This window comes from Amphiprion ocellaris, chromosome 10, assembly GCF_022539595.1.
Source record: "Amphiprion ocellaris isolate individual 3 ecotype Okinawa chromosome 10, ASM2253959v1, whole genome shotgun sequence".
In the NCBI taxonomy this organism is placed as follows: domain Eukaryota; kingdom Metazoa; phylum Chordata; class Actinopteri; family Pomacentridae; genus Amphiprion; species Amphiprion ocellaris.
In genome coordinates, this window is record NC_072775.1 from 28,086,299 (window position 1) to 28,108,635 (window position 22,337).

Sequence of the window (22,337 nt, forward strand, 5' to 3'; positions counted from 1 at the left end):
CAGCAATAATAATAATACTTCTACTACTACCACTATTACTACTACTAGACGACGACGACAACGAAGAAGACCAACAAGAAGAACAAGACCAAGAAGAAGATGAAGACTAAGAAGACCAAGAAGAAGACCAAGACAAAGAAGAAAAAGGCCAAGACGAAGAACAAGAAGATTAAGATGAAGATGATGAATTTTATGTATATACACCTTGACAAAGTTACAGGTTGCCTAACAATAAAATAAATATCAAATTCGACAAACAATGAAAACAAATGAGTGCATTCCTAAACATTGCACTATAATAACTAAAAATAGTTTTTTTTGTTTTTTATGTTATTAATTAGACTTGTGCTTTTTTTTGCTATATTTGCTGTTAAACATTTTAAATTAGCTTAGTACTGCTGCTAAATGCTCCAGTTTGTATTCAGAGGTGCTTTTAAAGTGGAAATGCTCCCATTTAAACCTCTTACTGGTCTTTTAAACTCTTTTAAAAATCTTTCTCTGTGTTTCTCTGGCAGGCAGGATGGAGGCGTGTGTGGTAAAGCCAGAAGTCAAGAAGAAACCAAACCCGGTGAGAATCTTTACAGGGAACACAAAAAAATGCACTGAAATAATATGATATGATAATATGAAAAAAACCCAACACATAATCCAAATAAGGCTACAAGATATGATTATACATAGTTTTGTTCTTGCACTGGGGCCAGATTATCTACTGCAGGATGCTTCTTTGTGACTTTAAATGCATGTTTGGTTGAATTTTGGACAGAAATCTCCCCAATGGTAAAGAACTTAAACATATAAAAACACATAAAACATTTGCACAGTGCAGTAATGACAAATAATGGTAACAGAACACACTTTTAGGTTTTTTTTTCTGGCTCCAAATGACTAAATACAACCGAAAAAAGGATTGATCATTAGTCTGTATCACCTTATTTGATAGAAATCTGTGCCTTTTTCTGTTTTTTTTTTCAAAACAAAACAAATATTATAACAAAATATTTTTTAAAAAAATAGATTTGTTTCTTTACATTCAGCTCTTGAGAATTCCGTTGTTGCTGGTTAAAATTTCTTTAAAGGGTCTCCTAAAGTTCCTCTATTCAGGAAGAACCATGACTTCCCATCTCAGAGCAGTGATGGAAATTGAAATTAAGAAATTCTGCTGTAGCTCAGCGTTCACCACAGTGAAACAACGCAATCTGAGGCAACTAAACTGAACTAAAATGGCTAAATAAGCTAGTTTTTGTCTGCTCTGTTGTACATTACAAATGTTTTGTATGTGTATTAAGCTCTTTAATCTCTATTTAACATGAAAACAAGACCAGCAACCGGCTTGTTTTGGTTGTTTTTTCCTCATAGAAAATGAATTTCTTTTGCAGAAAATGACAGAAAATCATTTAGGTGTAATTAATCATCTTCTTTATTTATTTTAGAATAAATATTTTCTGAAAATCTGCTTTTTATTCTGCACAACTGTGAATGCAACAGTATTATTTAGCTTACATTGGAGGTTCGGTTGTTCGGTTTGGCTACCACTGATGTACACTACCGTCCAAAAGTTTGGGGTCACTTAGAAATGTCCTTATTTTTGAAAGAAAAGCAGTTTTTTTTTCAATGATGATAACATTAAATTACTCAGAAATATAGTCTAGACATTGTTAATGTGGCAAATGACTATTCTAGCTGGACATTTTTAATGGAATATCTACATAAGGGTAAAGAGGCCTATTTCCAGCAACCATCACTGCTGTGTTCTAATGGTACATTGTGTTAGCTAATGGTGTTGAAAGGCAAATTGATGATTAGAAAACCCTTGTGCAATTATGTTAGCACATGAATAAAAGTATGAGTTTTCATGGAAAACATGAAATTGTCTGGGTGACCCCAGATTTTGAATGGTAGTGTATAAAACACATTCACAGTATCTTTTTGTTTTCTTTTCTATTTGCAGCCCAAGGCTCCTCCGAAGCCTGCAGAGGTAGTGTAATAAACCCAAACCTTTCATCAGCTTTTGGTAAAGTTAATAATGTGTTACATATATGATGGATAATTTATGTTTACAGGTCAAAAGAAATGAAGCAGAGAGACCAGGTCCTGTGGTTCCTCCACGACCAAGAGATGATGTAATGATCTTTTTATATTTTTTTGTATTGTGTGCACTAAACTTCACTGTGCACCATGATGGGTCCAAGGCACAACTGACAACTTATAGATGCGTTTCTTTGTCATTTTTTATATGACAGTTGATTTTTGTTCTTCATGTCTCATTGAGTTAACCTTAAACTAAGCAGGTGTGATGGAACACAAAATGGTCACTTTTTAAAGATATTTTAGATGAATATGTGGTAGTTTGTGTCACTATTCACTAGAATTATCAGCATTTTAACATCACAGCTGATGTAAGCAGTGTTGCCAGATCTCGCGATAGAAACAAGCACCAGCTCAATGGAAACAAGCCCAACCCAACAGCTGAACTGCCACATTGTGTGAATCAAAGGCCTCTTGATAACAGCACAAATATATACATTTATTTTTGCTTGCAGTAAATTGACAGTAAACGCAGTCAACATAAAAACTTTGAATAACCAAAATTTTTAAACTCTGATTACAATAAAAGACATATGCATTATGCATAAGCAACAGTAAATTGACAGTAAACACAAAAACTTTGATTAACTTACGTGTGACAGACTATGTAAGTGGCTATCTTTAGTTCATTTGTTTGTTTTGTAGTGGTGAAACCAATGTCCATAAGCCTCATGGACTTTTTTGTTATTTTTTTCCCCTTGTTCGGCTTTATTAACAGTGAGAAAGAGACAGGAATTAGGAGAGGACTTGAAGCAAAGGGCTGGATTCAAACCCATGGCTGCTTTTGGGTCGCCCGTTCAACCTGTTGAGCTACTCTGGGTGCAGAGCTTTTCTGTGCTTTTTGGTGCAAGCATGCTGTAAATCTGCATGGTTAGCGAGTATCTCACATTTGCAAAATCGCTGAATTATCTCCCACCTGAGGTCGGATCAAGTCTTTCAATGTACTCTCTTCCTCCCACCTTTCATGATATTTTTTACCATATGTCACCCACTTTTTCCCGCTTATTGTCACCGTCTCTCTCTCTGACATACTCTCAGGCGTGGTTGTGCATGTCTGTGAGTATGGGGAGGGGGGCGGTAACCAAGAAATGGGGGACGGGTCTTGGAAATGGACAAACTACTTTCGCTTTATTGCGGAGAACTGGGAGAGAATAAGGAGGGGTTCATACAGGCAGTCAAGCAAGTCCAAATAAGAGACTGCCGTTTAGAAGACAAGCCCAAAAACCCACAACCCGCGACTGATGAGATTTGCAAGTGACTTTATGGAAAAACAAGCCCAAAGTTGCTTATAATAAACTGACTTGGCAACACTGGATGTAAGCCAAGTTAGAAAGAGCATATTTGTATGTACATGTAAGGTTATTGGTAAAAAAGGTGCTCAATTTGTTGACCTGTTAAAGATCCAATTCAGATTAAAACATCTGTACTTTGAGTTCTTTTCATCAAAACCTCCTAAGAACGAAAAACGCTTCTTACCTGTATCTTTCCTCAACATTTTTCTTATAGTTTATGTTATTGAAACATGTTAAGAAATCAGGAGAAAAATTCAGTGAGATTGATTTGGGTTTGTACAGCAGTTTTGTGTTTTCTGTGCAGGAACTGAGTCAAACACAATATAGACTACAGAGCTCAGCAGTGGAAAACAAACAGGTAATTACTGTGTTTGTTTTTTTTTTCACTTGCAGCTGATGGTTTACTAAAGAACTTCTTTACTAAAAAGTGTCCTATTGTTATTTTAAAATTAATTTGAGCCACCATCCTGCTACAGCCTGCTTTTTAGTCCAACAATTTCTTATTTGTTTTTATTTTATTTTTTCAGACTGATGGAAACGCGAAGCAACGAGAGACAAAAGAGAAACTGCCTGAAACTCCCGTCATTCCACCCAGACCTACAGAAAAGGTACATTACACACAAATGTTCCTTTTGAATGTTCTCAGTGTTACTCTTTTATTGTATGCTTGTCACATGCCGTTCTGCTAGGGGGCTCTACTACTCCTGTAGCTCATGTTATGGTACAAGAGAGTGACCGTGTTGCAGTCAGTTGTCACGAATTAGTTGAACATGCTAGAGGCAAAATAATTTTTTCCTGAGCTAAACGTGGAGTTACCTTTTGTACTAACATTGGTAGCAGAGGATGGTTAGTAACTACAGAGTTCCGCCTACATTTAAAGAAGGAAAACCCTACGAAAGCTGGAAGAATGAAGTCAACATCTGGACAAGAGTTACCAATCTAGAGGAGAAAAAGCAGGCTCTGGCCATCGCCTTGGCGCTATCAGGGAGGGCGTGAGACACGGCGATGGAAATTCCAGTAGTACGATCTAAATAAAGACACTGGAATGGCCACTTTGCTAGCTAAACTGTATGTTTTGTTTCTAAAAGAGGAAAAAGACAGGATCTACAAAGCTTACTCTGATTTTGACCGCATTATAAAAGAAGTGAACATGTCCATGGCAGACTATATTATTGATTTCGAACAGCGCTACTCAAGTACAAAATGGAACTACCTGACGCTGTTTTAGCATTTAAGCTGTTCGACACTGCGTGTTTGGATGCGATGGACAGGCAGTTTGCTGTAACTGCATGCACAGACGTAACATTTGCTTCAATGAAGTCTGCTTTGAAGAGAATATTTGGCGGAAAAACGAGTGCGGCAGCAGAAAGTATTCATCAGGAGACAGTGCTTGCAGCGGCGGCAAAAAGGCAAGTCCTGGCAGCAGAGCACTCGGCCAGAAACTCCACATCTCGGTACAAACCCACTGGATAAGTATGGACGACGATCGAAATGTGCAGTGTGCCAAAGTACGTTTCATTGGGCCAAAGATTGTCTGCACAGACATGAGAGTTTTACAATAACTGAAGACAAAACACATGTGGAAGAGTGTAATATTACTCTGTACACTAAAGAATCGGCAACAGATGCAGAAATATTCATGACTGTGTGGCGAATGGAGGGGAATGGAATAAACTAGGGTGCTACACCTACTGAATGTAGACACTGGCCAAACAATGCCGCCCTGGGACTTTCACCCAGAGATTTATAACCACTACTAAGGAGAAGGCAACTCAGGTTCGTTCTACAGATGAGGCAGGAGACGTGATTCCAGTGAAGGCAAAAAGGACAAATTTTATTTAACAATATCCAAGATAGTCACTTTAAAAACCATTTTTAAAATGATTAATCCATTCACACAGAATAGTTAAATGAAGGCTTGTGGGGTCTAATCAGAGCTGTGGCTCTATGGTAGGGGTTTGGGCCAATGAGCGTCACCTGGGAGCCCAAAAGAAATCACCCCACTCACACATGAACACACACAGACACACATACACACACCTTAGTGAAGAAATCAAAACAACCAGGGGATGAACAGCACGCCACACAGGAAGGGGTTCCCACCACCCGAAGACCCCAGTCCCCACCACCGTAGGCCCACAGCTCCTGCAAATCACAAGGGACGGGGACCTTCATTAACAGGGTTCCGTAAATCAATTAACAAAACAGAATAATTACAAGCACTGAAGAAAACTACTTAACATAACAAAAAAAAACAAGTTATCAAAACTGAAACATTCAATTAAAGAATTGCTGAATAGACACTAACATAACTTAAACAAAATCCACTGATAATACAAAACAACTAATCAAGTGCGGTCACGTGACAAACAAATCATAAATCAGACAAAGAAAATGCCTAACAGAAACAAATGGCCACGTGACTGCAGTGAATACTCAAAAAAAAAAAAAACACAAGGAGAAAAGAAAGAAAAATTAAACCCTGTTTTCACACATGCACTCTTAACGTTAAAATAAGCAGCATGTACAACGGTTGGTCAGTGGCCCCAGAGACAAGCTGAAGCAGCCCAACACCCACAGCATTAACGCAGAAACAGATAACCGACTGAAAGTAGACAAAGCCGACCGTCAGCGTCGGCAAAGCAGACCCACGTCTGCAAGACAGAGCCACGGAGGCAAGGCAGCAGCGTCTCCTGCGTTCGTGACCTAGTGTAGCTAGCACAGCTCCAGACAAATGGCGGCCATGCCAATCAGTAAAATCTGTCCACCACGAGGGAACGGGGAGCAACCGGCAGCCACGGTAACAGCCTAAAATGACAAGCTGTTACACACATGCAGCATAAACAAATTACAGGATAGCAAGCAAAGAGGACCTACCAGTAACGGCCTGCGAGCGGCTCACGGCTCGAATTGGACATACAGCAGCCGGTGAGCGGCTCAGCTCTCCGGCTATGGACGCCCAACAGTGACTCTATAAAAATAAACGGTTACTATAACCACGACAAACAAACACAGCCTTAAACAAAGGGCAAACAATGCAACAACTGCTACCATACCTGTCGGCAACAGTAAACAGGCAAACGGGGAGCGGGGCGTGCCCCTGACATCACAGCAAGAGAACGGTGAGTAACCCTTGCCCAGCTTTATAGTGCGTCCTCCTGCCGTGATTGGTTAAAGCAATTCACAGGAGCAAAACACCAGCCAACCCAAAGCGAAGCTGCAGCACTCATTCTGCTACAACTGAATGTTTTGGCTCAGCAATAATAGACACTGCATGCACTAGAACAGTCTGTGGACGTGAGTGGCAAGACAACTACAGTACTGTGTTATGAAATGCAAGTGTGAAGATGATGAAAGATGAAAGAAAGAAAAACAGAAACACAAAGTAACAGGCCCTTCAAGTTTGGATATGGAAAAGTAGTCTACTCAGTGAAAAGAGTCAAGATTCCTGCTAAGATTGGCAATACATATTGTAACATAGAAGCCGAAGTGGTACCTGCTAACATTGCCCTGCTTTTGAGTAAAACATCATTAAAAAGGGCAGGGACAGTCTTGGGCATGGAAAATGACAGTGCAGTGATGTTCAACCAGCCTGTCAAACTGGACTATACTAGCTCTGGTCATTACTGTGTCAACATTGTGGACTGTCCAGAATGGAAAGGGCCTGGAGTGGTCATTGGCCAGGATGGTGCAGGTGTTTTTGTCAGGCATGGAGGCACCTGTGTCAGGGTGCACCAGCTTAGGCTTGGAAAAGTTATTCATGAATATGAAGAGCCTCAGAGTCACTGAGACTCCTAGTGGCAGCGATATGTCAAAGACAATGGGAACTTGACTCAGTGCACATAAAATCAGTCCTCTTACAAGAAATGGAACTGTCTAGAGACATTTTTATTAAACCACCGCCAGAGGCCACTAAGGACATGTGTGCGAATGTTTAGCTCAGTCCTCAGTTCATGAGTCCGAATGTTTGTGTATGCGTGTAGCCCATCTTCTTCCGTCTCAGACCTCCGGTGTCTCAGTTCGCGAGGGTGGGAGCGTGATAACACAGCAAGGTTGCTATGGAGACGTCCTCGGTTGGCCCGGTCCAAAAGTCAACAGGTGTCCTTGGGAAAGTGGGGGGTGGGGGGTGGGGGGTGGGGGGTGGGGGGGGTGGGGGGGGGGTGTAGGAGAGCTATCTCTTGGCCATGGAACTTCCAGAGGAGTTTGTTATTGTTCCAGGGGCGCCAGAATGTAATCAGTTATCTTCAAGTTTAGGCGGGAGAGGAGTAATTTCACCTTTCCCCTACTGCTCTCAACAATTTTAGACCCCAGCTGTAGCGATTCTCACCCTGATGGCTTCCAATGTGCAACTCAAATCAACAGTCACACCAAGCAAATTGTTCATCTTACGATTGAGTTTGTCATACCGAGCATCGGCAGCCGTGATCCGATCGTTTGCATAGACCAGCAGAGTTTGGACATCATTTCTGTCTGCGGTCTTCCTGATTTTCCAGAAGCTCAGGCCAGTGAACAAGCCAATTATCAGCAGGCCTGTCATCATAAATCTGAATATATAAACATCTTCCACATCCTCCACGGATAGGGGTGCCAGGCACATGATCCCCTTCCACTTCCCCCAGGCGTCGATCACGTAACCAGAGGCGAAACTCCCATCCGGGCAGGTAGGCTCCCCTAGGCCTGTGCTCTTTGTGGCGACAATCTTGTCAATTGCGTTGAGAGACCAGTTAATCAATTCCATGATCGGTGTTTCGAAGGTCCAGTGCCAAGCGATCGCTCCAAGTCAGACAGACGAGACGAGATGAAGAAATGCAGCAAGCAGGGAAACATGAGGGTATGGGGAGGAACAGAGATAGCTGCGGAGCGAAGAAAAGTGCGACCGCCTCCTACGAGAGCTGAGAGCAGAATAGCTTAGAGAGCTAACTTAGACAGTGGCCTAGAGAGCTAACCTAGAGAGCTAAATTTTCAACACCTTGGGAAAGACAGTCACTTTCAGATGGTGGTACTCAAGGTGGGCACCTCATTGTTTTGATGAGTAAAAATGGGCAGTTCTCTCCCATTTCATGGCAGTCAACAAAGAGGATTGAGAGAATTGTCAGAAGCACACTTGCGGATGAAACACTAGCTATGTATGAGGGGATTGATAATGCCATTTTTCTGTCAACCCTGTCCTCTGAACTTAATGCTGGTAATACTACTCATCCTGTACCAATAATCTGTCACTGATAATTTCTGTCTTCTTGATTCACTTAAGTCAACTAATTTTGTTACTGAGAAAAGACTATGTTTGGAAATCAGTTCGATGAAAGAACTGATTCGAAATAGAAAGATTCATCAAGTGCTGTGGTCCGAAACAACACCAAAAAGGAAGCATCCTCAACCTTGCTGCTTAAGGCTCAATGAAGGACATTGGACTGACTGTTAAATTAACTTTTTAATGAGTTGTTCCTCACTCACTAAAATCCTTGATGTCATACTGTTCTAATCAAATGTTTGCTGGCAGTTTAGCTAAGTACTATAGTATGCATTATCAGTTTTCTTTTAAGAGAGGGAGATTGTTACTCTTTTATTGTATGCTTGTCGGATGCTGTTCCGCTAGGGGGCTCTACTACTCCTGTAGCTCATGTTATGGTTCAAGAGAGTGACCGTGTTGCAGTCAGTTGTCATGAATGAGTTGAACATGCTAGAGGCAAAATAATTTTTTCCTGAGCTAAACGTGGAGTTACCTTTTGTACTAACACTCAGGTTTAAAGTGTCTGTTTTATGTGAGTTTGTAGTTTGAGAACAGAACTCCTCAGGGGTTCTAAGCTGTTCTTTGTTTCCCTTTTGGGCGCTTTGTCTGCTTTTGTGCAGGAACTGAACAATGCAACCAGATGCAGTCAGCGCAGGAGGGTCCAGGCTGAGGACATGGAGGTAAACACAATGAAATGCCACCTTCCTCCTCCTCCTCGCTTGTTTTCGTGAACTGTCCAGTCAACACCTTCCTCTTCCTCCTCAGAGCTTCAGAGAAACTGTCCAACCAGAAACTGAAGAAGTTCCCAGAGATGAAGCCGACTTCAAACAGGTATTAGAGCTGCAGCTGTTAACTGGTCTGATTTATAAACGGCATCTTTCTCTTTATACATACCTGCTTTCTTTGTCATAGAGCAATGAGTCAGTCTTGACCGGGATGTTTCGACAGAGCCATAAAGAGAAAACGCCGACGTTCACTGTAAGCAGTCGATGCACCTACATCATATAGTTTCTGGTGATTATTATTACTCCACCAAGGAATGTGGCGGAGTTGTGTGACGATCAGTGTACGTTTGTCCTTCTGTGAATCCTTCCGCCTGTCTGAGCACAACATTACTCAAAAACAGACAAACGGATTTAGATGAAATTTTCAGAGAAGGTCAGAAATGACACAAGTACCACCTCATTAGATTTTGGCAATGATGCAGCTTACGGTCTGGATCCACAGATTTGTTAAAGATTTCTGTATCATTGCGAGATAGCGGCACAGCGTCACTGTAACTATGACAACAAGTGAATGCTACATCAGCTGCCTGCTGATGATCACATGATTATGATCGTACTACAAATCGACCGCTGCCAACTTATCGGAAATGACACAAAGAACAATTGATTAAATTGTGGGGGTGTTTCCAAGTCCCATCAATTAACGGCAGCCGCTATGCATTTAGGTCACGTGATTCGGTATCTGTATGTGGCGAGTGGGGGGCTAGACAAAAATGTCAGGACGTGGACGTGAATTCACCCGACAGCTTTAAATAGTTGCTGACAACGCCACCTTGGTATTTGCACCCAAGGAATTATTCTACCTCTGATTGTTACCTTAAGAGGCACACAAGTTCGTTGTACCATTGAGGCAAGAGAAGTGGTTCGGTCACAATTCAATAAATTTATTGACAAACAATTAAAATCCAGTTAGAAACAAATATACTTAAAAAAAAAAAAAGAGGGAAGGGGAAGTGCAACAGGGTGGATCAGTGTCAGCGGGGGAAGGAGTAGATCCCAGGGGAAGGGCACCAGGTGAAAAGACAAATTGCACACACACGTGAAGGACAAACCAAAAAAAACCCACCAGAGTTCACAAGCCACACGGGAAGGGGTACCGCCACCGAAGACACCACCATGGGTGCTCAGCCTCTGAAATAAAAACACAATTAGTGGGAACACTTGAACAACAAAAAGAACCAAAGATTAAACTACAAAATATACCTAATAACAAAGTCAAAGGAAATCGTATACTGTGTTCAAAAATATACAGAACACAAAAGAACTACTAAATCACCAAAATAATGAATTTAAACAAATTAATTAAACCAATACAGGCCACAAGGCCAAATGAAAAGAAATAACAAAACCTAGCAAATAAGGGTAGGAGAGTGTCCCCACTGTATACTCGGTTTAAAATAACAAGAGCCAGAGGCTCGACATAAAAATTGAACGGTGCAAAATATACAACAACAATAAAACCAAGCTGCTTTGTCGATGCTGAGCGGTGACCAGTCAGGCAACCACGCGACCAAGCTGCGCTGATCAGTGAGGAGGTAGGCCTGACAGAGGTAGCCTCAAAGCTAGGCTGCGGTTAGCAGCGAAGCAACTCAGCCTGCGGCAACCCAGGCAAACCATAGTTGCGGCAAAGCAGCAGTGGGATAACAGGGCCAAATGGTCACTAAACACCCACGGGACACAAAAGACACAGGTTAATAAAGCAAATTTATAACGTAATGCCTTACTCCAAAAAGCAGACCACGTACCCCCAGAAGGCTGTGAGCCACACACACACATACAGGGAAGGGGGGGCACGTCAGAAGCGGGTTAGCCGCCTAGCTTCCTATGACTATATCAGAGGCCTTTAACATGCGTACAGGACCCTGCCCTAGATGAACCATGCGTAACAAATGACCAGTGACCTACCCGCAGCAACTCACACACTGTACTGAACAGTCCAGCGAGACACCTGAAATGTTTGGAGCCGGCAGCCGACGCAGCGAAACGACCGGAAGTGAAGTGACCGAAAGGGGCGTGTCCTCAGCCTCCAAGAGCGAGAGAGAGAGTGAAGAGATATACCACCCAGCTTTATACTAGGTCAGCGAGACCCGATTGGCTGACAACCCTCAGTGAATTAAGAGCAAGACTCTCCTGCTACACATATGTAACGTACACATGCATAATACATGCCTGTGCTCAGTGCAAGGTCAGGGAATGAACAGTCTTGGCCTAGTACTGCGCTCTCTGAGTGCTTTTCTTGTTTGATATGTGGTGTTTTATTAGTAGAAATGCACAATGCATTGTTTCAATCAGAGATAAAAAGTGCAGGTAGGACCAGAGCATAGATGAAATTTTCAGAGGTCAGAAATGACACAAGGACCACCTCATTAGATTTTGGCGGTGATGTTGCTTGTAGTCTGGATCCACGGATTTGTGAAAGAGTTCTGTATCATTGCGAGATTGCGTCCGGTGTGGTGTCACCATAACTATGACAATAAGCGAACGCTTTGTTAGTTGGCTGTTGACGATCCCATGATTGCGATTGTACTACAAATCGACCGCTGCCGACTTATCGGAAATGACACAAGAAACAGTTGATTAAATTGTGGGGGTGTTTTTGAGTCCCAGTTAACGGCTGCCACTACATATTTAGGTCACGCGATTTGGTATCCGTGCATAACGTACACAACACATGCGCACGGTCAGGGAATGAATGGTCTTGGCAGAGTACTATGCACTCTGAGTGCTCTACTTGTTTGATATGTGATGTTTTATCAGCAGAAATGCACAATACGTTGTTCCAATCAGAGACAATAAGTGCAGGTAGGACCAGAGCATTTACTAGAGGTGTTTGGGTTGCACAATTCAGAACAACAGCTTTTCGTCAGTCTGCTTCCTCGGCCGTGTGACAATGGAAGTCCATCCCTGCAAACATTAGAGGCTCTTTGTGTTTAAAATCAGCCCCAAGGTTTGGCTGAAGTCAGCACAAAATTGTCACCACCAATAATTCCCTTTTATTTATTGTATTTACTGATTCTATTTATTATCTCACTGTGATGGACTTTTACATTTTATATTACTTCACTAATTTTTCCTTGGTTGTTTTTTGTGTATTACTTACCTAATACAGATGCAAATTAGCTGCTAACTCACTCTGGTGTGAATGCTTTTTATTGTGCACAGTCCCTGTAGAAATTAGCAATAAAAATAAAATAAGTAGTCGGTGTCTATGCTTCCAAATAATTAAAACATTTCAATTTACACCAATTTTACCATGACATTGAAGCAAAAAGCACGACCACTTTGCAATTTTACAAAAATCATGAATATTTAAAACAAGTCTGACTGAAAATAAACATAAATTAGCCACCTGGAACAGGTATTTTGTTAGCTGCATTAGAGATCTCTGTACAGAAACACTCACCCTCTGACCTAATTACATACATGAAAGCTTGACTTCACATTTAAATAACTAAACGTTACATTCAGGCCAAACAAGTTCACACAGTGCTGATTAAGGCTATCAGTGCCTGCATTTCCTAGTATACAGAGTTTTAAATCTAGTGTCTGTGGCGACATCCTTGCACTGATATTATAATACTGATGTGTTTAATGTGAAGTAGCAATGATTGGTTTGTCAGAACAACTAGAAGCTAAAAGAAAAAAAGGCATTGGCAGTGTTAGTGTTGTTTCTGTCTCTTAAATGCAAAATATAAATAAATACAAAGCCTAAGAAACATTCAAAACAATAAGAAGCGAGTCTTTATGCAAAAAACCCCCAGTAAAACAGTGTTGGTGTCCCTGCTGAACTGGTTCCTGGGTGTGTGTGGATGTGAACAAGCCTTCAGCAGAATAAAAAATAATAAAAGCTGCTGTTTGTGACTCATTTTATGTTGGTGTAAGTTATTAAATAAATACCTGTGTACAATTTCTTGATTATGCAATAAACATGTATGATGTTTTAGAGCCTTTCTGCTGCTAGCACTTCGGCTAGTTTTTAACTTTAGTTTACTTTGTTTTCCTCAGAGTTACATGATCCACACCTTTGACGAAGAGGAGAAAACCGACGAGGCCCCAGTCAAACAGGCTCCTGGCAGCAAACCGGTATGTATGTGTGTGTGTGTGTTAGTGTGTGCTGTTTTTCCCTGTGTGTATTGTTAGCTGCTTTGTGACATGTGACTGTGGTTGGCAGGGTGTTCTGAAGGGAGTAATGAAAGGGTTGCAGATCAAGTCGTCACCAAAGGTATGAAGCCCCACCTCGGTGGGTTGGTGTTTTCTGCTGGTGGTGGCTGCTTGTACATTTTTAACTTTTTTTTAAACAAAAAATTCTGCAACTTTCTTCGTGGAGGACGCTGTATCATGTTTTCAGATTGTCCATACATTCGTTTGTCCCTCTCATTGTTGTGATATCTCTTGTACGTCTTGAGGAGATTTCTTTAACTTTGGTGCAAGCGTCCTCTTGGACTCATCAGTTCACTTGTTAGAATTTGATCGCTAAAGGTTAACGATCCATGTAACCTCAGAAATCATATTTCAAGGAAGTTGCGGTGGAGTTATGTGAGGATCGGCGTACACTTGTCCATCTGTTTGTCTGTCTGTGCACAACATTACTCAAAAACAGACTAATGGATTTGGATGAAATTTTCAGGGAAGGTCAGCAATGACACAAGGACCAAGTGATTAGATTTTGGCAGTGATGTGGCTTATAGTCTGGTTCCACAGATTTATTAAAGATTTCTGTATCATTGCGAGATAGTGGCACAGCATCACTGTAACTATGACAACAAGTGAACGCTACGTCAGCTGCCTGCTGACGATCACATGATTGCAATCCTACTACAAATCGACCGCTACGGACTTATCGGGACTTTTCCATCAGAAATTATACAAGGAACAACTGATTAAGTTGTGGGGGTGATTCTGAGTCCCATGAATTCCCTCCGCCTGCTACATATTTAGGTCACGCAATTTGGTATCTGTACATAATGTACACATGCATAACACACGCCTGCGCTCAGTACAAGGTAATTTTTTATTAAAGATTTCATCCGTTGGAAATGATACAACAACTGAGCAGCCTTGACGGTGTACTGCGCTCTCTGAGTGCTTTTCTTGTTTAACAATTTGTATGAAAGTTGTGATGAAATATTACACAATGTCTAAAAGGATAACATGATGAAATGGTGACATTTATTTTCCAAAAGGTTAAATGGTTGGAACTTTCATGTTTAATTTATTCAAATGTGTCGCTGTCTGTGGTTAAAATTGTTAGGGCGAGGGGTGAACCCGAGCAGAGAGCACACAGAGGAGGCGAGACTGGATCAAAGACGGATTTATTATACAATGGTAATTCTGGATGGAGTGCTGAGGGGGGCTAGGGAGTGTGAAGACTGAGTGACTAACTACGGGGAAGTGATGGGGGAGGAGGGTGATGGTACCAGGGATCGGCTGTCCGGTTGGCGTCTTCGGTGGTAGATGCTGGTTGGCGGCGGAGAGCGGGCAGGAGAGCCTAGTTCCAGGGAGGCGGCAGGCTGGGTTTTCCAGGGACAGAGGTGCGCAACTGGCGGAATCCTTCCAGGGGCTGGAGCTCAGCAGATTGGGGTCCAGGAGCAGGAGGGGGGGAACGAGTCCAGGAGGAGAGAGGTCTGGTCAGGAGGAGAATCCGGAGACTGCAGGGGGTAAGCGGGGCTGGAGAACCGGGCAGCTGGTTGGCGATTGCTATAGCAGAGTTTACGATCTGGCAGAGTGTGGAGTGTGAGACCGGCTTTTATTGCGAGGATGATTCTCAGGTGTGCCGCACCACAGCTGCCCGCAGTTCTGAGGATGACGGATAATTAATAGTGGCGGCAGCTGTGGAGAACAGTTCCGCCAGGCATCAGAGGGAGAGGGGGAGAGAGAGAGAGAGAGAGAGAGAGAGAGAGAGAGAGAGAGAGAGAAGGAGGAACAGAGGTCAGGCGGGAGCTGAAGCGGGGATGGAGGTGGGGGCCCTGACAAAAATGACCTTTTTACTTGCTTAAGACTTCTTGGATACATCCTGATGATCGATACCATCAGCTGCTCATTTTTATTTGCCGCCTATAAATAAAATGTGTTATTATTATTACTATCGTTATTCTTATTAAAGCATAATTAGTGGGTTATCCAGCTGTATTTTGGCTTAAGTCTGGTTTTCCAGCATTGTAAAGCTGACTAACTTATAACCAGGACAGATTATCACAGTAACTGTAGTACACTGCTGTTTTAATTCATGTTAAACAAATTTTAAAGATCTTTTTATCACTTAGGTGTTACAAAAATCTGTAACACCTAAAACTTAGAATTTCAGATATGTGCAGCTTAGAAGTCATAATTAATTTCTGAGGATCAGACTGAAACCTGGAAGTACTGTTGCATCATCCTTACAAGATCTCAACTGAGACATGATTTAAACCAAAGAGCAAGATGTGATTTATTGTTTTTCTGCTCCAGGCTATCTGTTTTATAATTTTGTTACCTCCGCTGTTTATCACACCAGATACCTACATAGACGCTCCACAGTAATTGCACAAAGATTGTTTAATTTCCAGCAGGATTTATCTTAGATTGTTGAAGCTTTTTCCTTCCTTTTTTATTATGGCATCTCAGAAGTAACACAAAGAGCTCTGTGAGAACAACTGTAAATAAAAACAAAACTCTCTGATGTCTTTTATTAGAAAAATAATCCATACATGCTTAATTTTGATCACCTCATTGGGCATTAACTGGTTTTCTCTCCTCTTCTCTTTGCTTTGGTAGCAGAAACAATCCGAATTTACTTGTTTCTCTTTTATGTGAATCATATTCATCCTTGTCAGACAAAAAAAATAATAATTAAAGCAAAGATATAAATAGAATTTATGATAGGAGTGTGTGGGATAGAATGAGTATCTTTAGTAGTTTCAACTTCTTATTCTGTTCAGGTTATGAGAATATCTCAGTTTTTGGAGTCGCTATATCAAATTTTCTAAACAGTTCTTGTTATGTTGTTTTCTCGTGAACGCCTTTATAGCCGGAGGTGAAATACCTGAGAGCCAGTTTACTAAAAGCTTCATGATTGAATGTGTCAGCATATGTCAGGGGTGTCAAACTCATTTTTGTTCAGAGGCCACATACAGCCCAATTTGATCTCAAGTGACCAGTAAAATCACAGCATAATAACCTATAAATAATGACAACTCTAAATTTTCCCCTTTGTTTTAGTGCAAAGAAGTACCTTCTCTTTTCAAATTCTTCCCACTCCTTAGTCATTGTCTTTTGTTGTTTGTTTTTTTTGTTGAAATGTTCAAAATAAACTTTCAAAAATCAAGAAAGTGTCCAAAACCTTAGAGCTCTTTAAATTTTGCTCAATTTTGTGTCAAAAAACAAATTTCAGGCTGTAATTGAAAGATACTTTTATCAATTACAAAACATTTGTAAACACCTGTAGACCTTTAAAAAATTTAGATATCTGTTAGAAGTTGTTCAGTGATTCTGAGATACAAATTTGTTTGATAGCAAACGTAATTTTGAGCAACTTGTCTTACATATAAAGAAACAGTGGATGCCGGCATCCACACAGTAGTGGACCGCTGCAGAGTGGAGTTGAATTTAAAAGTTAATTTCTCTTCTATTCTGGTTTCATTGTTCAAACCATAGAATAATCATATAGTTGTCTCTTCTTTCAGGCCAGCAGAGACCCGAGTCCAGATTCGAAGGCAGAGGAAGGAGGCTCAGAAAAGGAACAATCTGCAGAAAAAAACAAGCCAGAGAAAAATGCAGAACCCAAACAGGTACAAAATAGAAACAATACGCTCCTGTTAACAATAAAGTTCTGCTTCTGCCTTTCCAAACAAACTAAATCATGCATCATCATTCTTTTAAGAACGAGTTTACTTTGAAAACAAGCACAAGATAATCGTTTTTTTTCAGTGGGAGCCACATAGTAACAAGTGATGCACAATGAAATCTACATCGGCATTGGCCCTGAATAAACACCTGTCAGGCTAAAAGTTTACAGTTTAGTTGGAAGATGCTGCAAAAAAAGAAAAAATTATGTTTTGCTGGTAAATCTACATAGTTTTCCTGTTTTTCCCAGTGAATGTGTGCGTTTGTAAAGCATCTGCATCTACATTGGGTCTTTACGATAAGATTAGGTGTAATAAAATGTTAATTCCACTACAGGGGACACTTAATGTTCTCTGGAATTAGGTAGAAAAGGTCTGTGCATAGGTCTGCATCAGCCAAAACAAACAGATAAAATTTCCGCATTTCTGATACCAGCAAAAATCCATCATCATTCATCCCTGATAGTAAAGTATAAGCTAAATCATGAATGCTTTCTAGATTTTCAGGTTTTATTCAAGTAAAACTATAAGGAGATTGCTTTCTGATGGGTACACCTTTTATCTTTCACCCTTTTTTTCAGGACAAAGGAGGTCTGCTCGCTGGAATGTTCCGAAAAACACCCAAAGAGAAATTATCTTCTCCAGCAGTGATGGTATCATCAACTTTCCTGCTGTTTTTCTTCATAAAATTTCCAGTTTTAATCATTTCCTGCCTTTGTAATCATTTTTGCATACATTGCCAGGTCAGTAAAGCAAACAGTGATACCGAGCATGCAGAAGAAGAAGGGAAAACATCAGAACAGTCCAACGTAAGTTGTACGTTAACGGCTTTAACAACAGAAACTTTGCAGTGCTTGGAGACGACGAGTTGCGTTGAGTGTAATAAAAGCAACCAAAACTATGAACTTTTTATGTTAAGATGTTCTAATTTTTATGGGGAATTAGCTCTAGTTCAAAAAAACATGCAGCAAATATTTGATAACATCCACATATTTAATTTTTTTTTGGTTAAGTCAGAATTAAAAATAGATTTTTATACATTATAAAAGTGTTAGTCAGCATGTTTTCTGCCGCATTTCTCTACAGGAAAAGGGAGGCTTCTTCTCTGGCATCCTTAAAAAATCCAACAAACCAGCAGATGAGATGTCTGCACAGGTAAGCTGCATATAAATGACTTTCTACTTATTAAAATGCAGATCTGAAATGTAAAAATAATTGTGTGATATTGTGGGAAATGCACTGTCATGACTGCTATTCTCATATCTGTATTCAAAATTTGAAGCTACAGCCAACAGTTAGCTTAGCATAAAGGCTGGAAATGGGACAGAATCAAGAATTTTCTTCTGCTTTATTGTCATTTAATATATTTTTTTGAACTTTATAATCCATTATTTTGGTTTTTCAGGAGACTCTGAGTGCTCATAGTGATCTATCTGCCAGCAGCGACAGTCTGTCTGAAAACAGGGTAAGCAGCTTTGTGTTCCAGTAGCTGCTATGACAGATAACATTATCTTTAACTGCAGTGTACACATACATCTCCAGTAGATTTACCTACTAGGTGACCTCTCATTGACCTGAACTTGACCCCAGTAAATCTTCCATAACTGAGGGTGTGTGTGCTGTTTCAGGAAAAAGGAAAAATTTTTGGCGGGATTTTCAAGAAGTCGCGGAAACCAGCAGAAGCCGCTCAAACCGATGAGGTAGAATCATTTTAAAAAATCTAATAATGCACCCCACTTTATATTAAAGAAGATAAAGAAGCTGTTAATTTTGTGTTTTAGGACCAAGAGTCACTGCATGGAGATCTGTCCAGCAGCACTGTTAATCTGAATGAAGCTCCATCGAAGGTGAGCTGAGACGTGTTAATCTCTGCAGGGAGAGGATTGTGACGCAACTTTATTATTATTATCATTATGTAAAAGTCACTGACAAATTAATTTGCATCATGTTTCATTAGGAGAAAGGTTTTTTCAGCGGCATCCTGCGCAAATCTCCTAAGATTCCTGGAGAGGGGACACCTGGGCAGGTAATGTGGGAAATGATGAAATTGAAAATTTGTTGTCATCTGCTTTGTTTATCCACTTTTTGGATTAAATTATAATCCTGAAGAGTTTGAACACAGGAAGGCAAAGTTCAACATCAGAAGTTGTAAATTAAATTATCAGAAACAGCTCCTCCCTTCTCTTCTAGTTAGTATCATTTACTCAGTTCTCAGGTTTTGTTTTGTTTCTCGTTTGTGTATTTCTGTTCTATGTATAGTTTTTAGATTCAAGAACTTTATTGTCAATACACAGCCGAAACACAGTGGTTACTCTGTGTCATGAAATTCCTATTTTGCGAGTTCCCTTCATTCAAATGAAACAAGAAAAACATTCAGAAAGCGCAGTACTCCGCCAATCCTGCTTAGTCGTTGTATCATTTCCGAGGGCTAAAACCTTGAAAAAATTTGTGGCAGAAATCATGGCACCATAGAATGTGGCCATTTAATATAGATGTACCCACAAACAAAATGACTTTGCGCTGAGCACAGGCGTTTGTTATGCTTGTGTATGGATACCAAATTGCATCACCTAAATATTTAGCGGGCGGCGGGAATTAATGGGACTTGAAACACCCCCACAATTTAATCAATTGTTCCTTGTATCATATCTGACGGATAAATTCCGATAAGTCTGCAGCGGTTGATTTGTAGTAGGATCACAATCATGTCATCGTCAACAGGCATCTGACGTAGTGTCGCTATCTGGCAATATTGCAGTAATCTTTAACAAAGACTATAAGCTGCATCACTGCCAAGATCTAATCACTTGGTCCTTGTGTAATTTCTGACCTTCCCTGAAAATTTCATCCAAAGTCAGTTTTTGAGTAATGTTCCTAACAGACAGACAAAACAACGGCGATCGTCACAAAACTCCACCGAGGCTCTGCCTCCTTAAATTAAATAGAATAAAATAAAAAATAAAATAAGTTAAAAAATAAATTCTATGTGCTAATGTTAGCATCTCATTCAATACTGTCATATGTGAACAGGTCAGAGGTATGTGCAAAATATTGCTATTTATAGATTTTGCAGGTGACTCAGTGATTTAGTAGCCTGATGGCCTGAGGATTGTATATCTGTTTTATGTTTTTTGATGTATTTATTCCTACTGGGGCCTCTTGGTCAGGTGATGTTTGCAAATGAGAACCAGTTTTCAAACATTTTGCCTTTTTAAATAAATGTCAAATAAATAAATAAATACATAGAAGAAAGCAACAAAGTCAAAATCACAGAGGATAAATGATGTACAATTCCCAAACTAAATGCCAACAGACTTTAGTCCAGTTTGTCTATCCAGGTGTGTTTTTGAAGCCCTTTTTGTTCACAGAAACATGGAGCAGGGTGGCATTTAATGAGATGCATAATTAGAACAGATATGCTAATACAACTCTAATAATGTAGTAAGAATAATTTTCAATACTGTTACACATTTTTCCTAATAAACATTAACAGTACTAGGTCCATTATTTATGAAATGTGAAAATGTAGAAGCCCATTTTAGAGGTCAATTTTGAGTTATTATAGCATAAGAAAAAATTGTAAATAAGCACTGTGTTGTCATTTGGCTAATTTGCAATAATTATGTCATTAAAAATATTTCCTTTTACCCAGTGTGCTGCATAATAACATTAACATTGCATTCCCTGTTGGTACATTTGTCATTTTAGATTATTGTTTCTTAAGTGGACTCTAGTAGTTTGTTGCTGCGATTTGTCCAAAAATCTATTCAGGGGACAAGATGTCGACTTTCAGATTTATTTTTTTAGGGTTTTTTTTTTCACATTTTGTGTCGTTTCAGGATAAAGAGTTGCAGTGGACTGACCTGTCAGCCAGCAGTGAGAGTCTGTCAGAGAACACCAAAATAAGGGTAGTTTACAAATTCTACAAAACATTTAGCTATTGTGTCGGATGCCAAATTTCCCTGATGATGTCTAATGGATTATGCAAACATGACAAATTGTTTTTGTCTTTGTCTGTTCAGGAGAAGGGGAATGTTTTCAGTGCGATGTTTAAGAAATCTCCAAAACTGTCTGAAGGCTCCCGACTGGAAGAGGTAACATATCTACATACTTACTCTACAGGCCAAAAGTTTGGAAGCTGTTTCAAGTTTCTATTCACAAAGTCTTTCTTAAAAAGGTCAAAACAATAAAAAACAGTATGAATTCTATGGATTTTGAGATGCATTTACTGCAAGATCAGACTTTTGTTTCATTGATTTGCGCCAGTTTCCTCAGTTTATCTTTAGGTATACATTGATGCTACCAGACAATTGGTGAATAAATGTTAATAAAAGAGAAGAAGAGCTTAGTTTTAGGGTTGAGCTCTTCAGTGCAAAAGTAAAAAACAAATCACAGTTTGCATTATTCACTTCAGCTCTTTGGCTTTTAAGAGTTTGCAAACATTAATCCCAGTAAATCTCAATTGTGTCCATATCTCTGTAAGTACCACAGAAAGAAACAGCTGAGTAAAGAAACAAGAGTACAGATATAAATACCTGATAATTATAGTAAAAAATGTATTCTGATGAATGACTCTTTGTATAATAATCATGTTCATTTTGTTGCAAATTGCACCTATGATGAAACTATGATTTATTTATTTTTTTTGCATATTTGACCTTGCTTCCAAACTTTTGGCCAGTAGTGTACATATTTAGCTGTCACTTCTGAAGCTTTTAATGCATTGTGAGTCAAAGTATTATTATCTTTTACTTTATAAATTTGTTTGTTTTCTTGCTACCGAAAAAGAAAAATCATTAATCACTTAGCCAGTTTGTTATATAACATTTACTCCAATAAAATAATAAGGAATATTCAAGAAGCCACAAAAACCTGCAGAAGCTGCTCAATCAGAGGAGGTAACTGAATGGATTGTTCTTAAAAAATATGTCCTTTATGAATCTACTTAATTACGTAGATGTCTTTGTGAATGAATGATTTAATTTCGGACATGAGGGAAAAAAAATCCACAAAATATTCAAATATTCAAAAAAAAAAAAACCAACAAAACAAAACAAAGCAAAAAATAATAACCCAACATATCTGAAAAGGACCCCTACCCCTTCTCCGTCTCGACCATCAG

The 22,337-nt window shown here is 39.8% G+C and overlaps 1 protein-coding gene across 10 annotated transcripts in view; it reads left to right on the plus strand.

Moving 5' to 3' along the window:
- Nucleotides 1-22,337, plus strand: part of LOC111585752 (uncharacterized) — a 120,989-nt gene that overhangs the window by 15,342 nt on the left and 83,310 nt on the right. For 6 of the 10 annotated variants that reach the window (XM_055014351.1, XM_055014352.1, XM_055014353.1 and 3 more), the window contains exons 2-21: nt 520-568; nt 1,952-1,978; nt 2,064-2,123; nt 3,685-3,738; nt 3,908-3,988; nt 9,231-9,290; nt 9,376-9,441; nt 9,523-9,588; nt 13,401-13,478; nt 13,567-13,617; nt 17,057-17,161; nt 17,797-17,868; nt 17,959-18,024; nt 18,302-18,370; nt 18,621-18,680; nt 18,844-18,915; nt 18,997-19,062; nt 19,173-19,241; nt 21,055-21,123; nt 21,238-21,309. In XM_055014351.1, coding sequence (XP_054870326.1) covers nt 520-568; nt 1,952-1,978; nt 2,064-2,123; nt 3,685-3,738; nt 3,908-3,988; nt 9,231-9,290; nt 9,376-9,441; nt 9,523-9,588; nt 13,401-13,478; nt 13,567-13,617; nt 17,057-17,161; nt 17,797-17,868; nt 17,959-18,024; nt 18,302-18,370; nt 18,621-18,680; nt 18,844-18,915; nt 18,997-19,062; nt 19,173-19,241; nt 21,055-21,123; nt 21,238-21,309 — 1,312 coding nt within the window. Of the gene's footprint in view, nt 1-515; nt 569-1,951; nt 1,979-2,063; nt 2,124-3,684; nt 3,739-3,907; nt 3,989-9,230; nt 9,291-9,375; nt 9,442-9,522; nt 9,589-13,400; nt 13,479-13,566; nt 13,618-17,056; nt 17,162-17,796; nt 17,869-17,958; nt 18,025-18,301; nt 18,371-18,620; nt 18,681-18,843; nt 18,916-18,996; nt 19,063-19,172; nt 19,242-21,054; nt 21,124-21,237; nt 21,310-22,337 lie in introns of all 10 variants that reach the window. The other 4 variants (XM_055014346.1, XM_055014347.1, XM_055014348.1 and 1 more) reach the window with 4 other exon arrangements.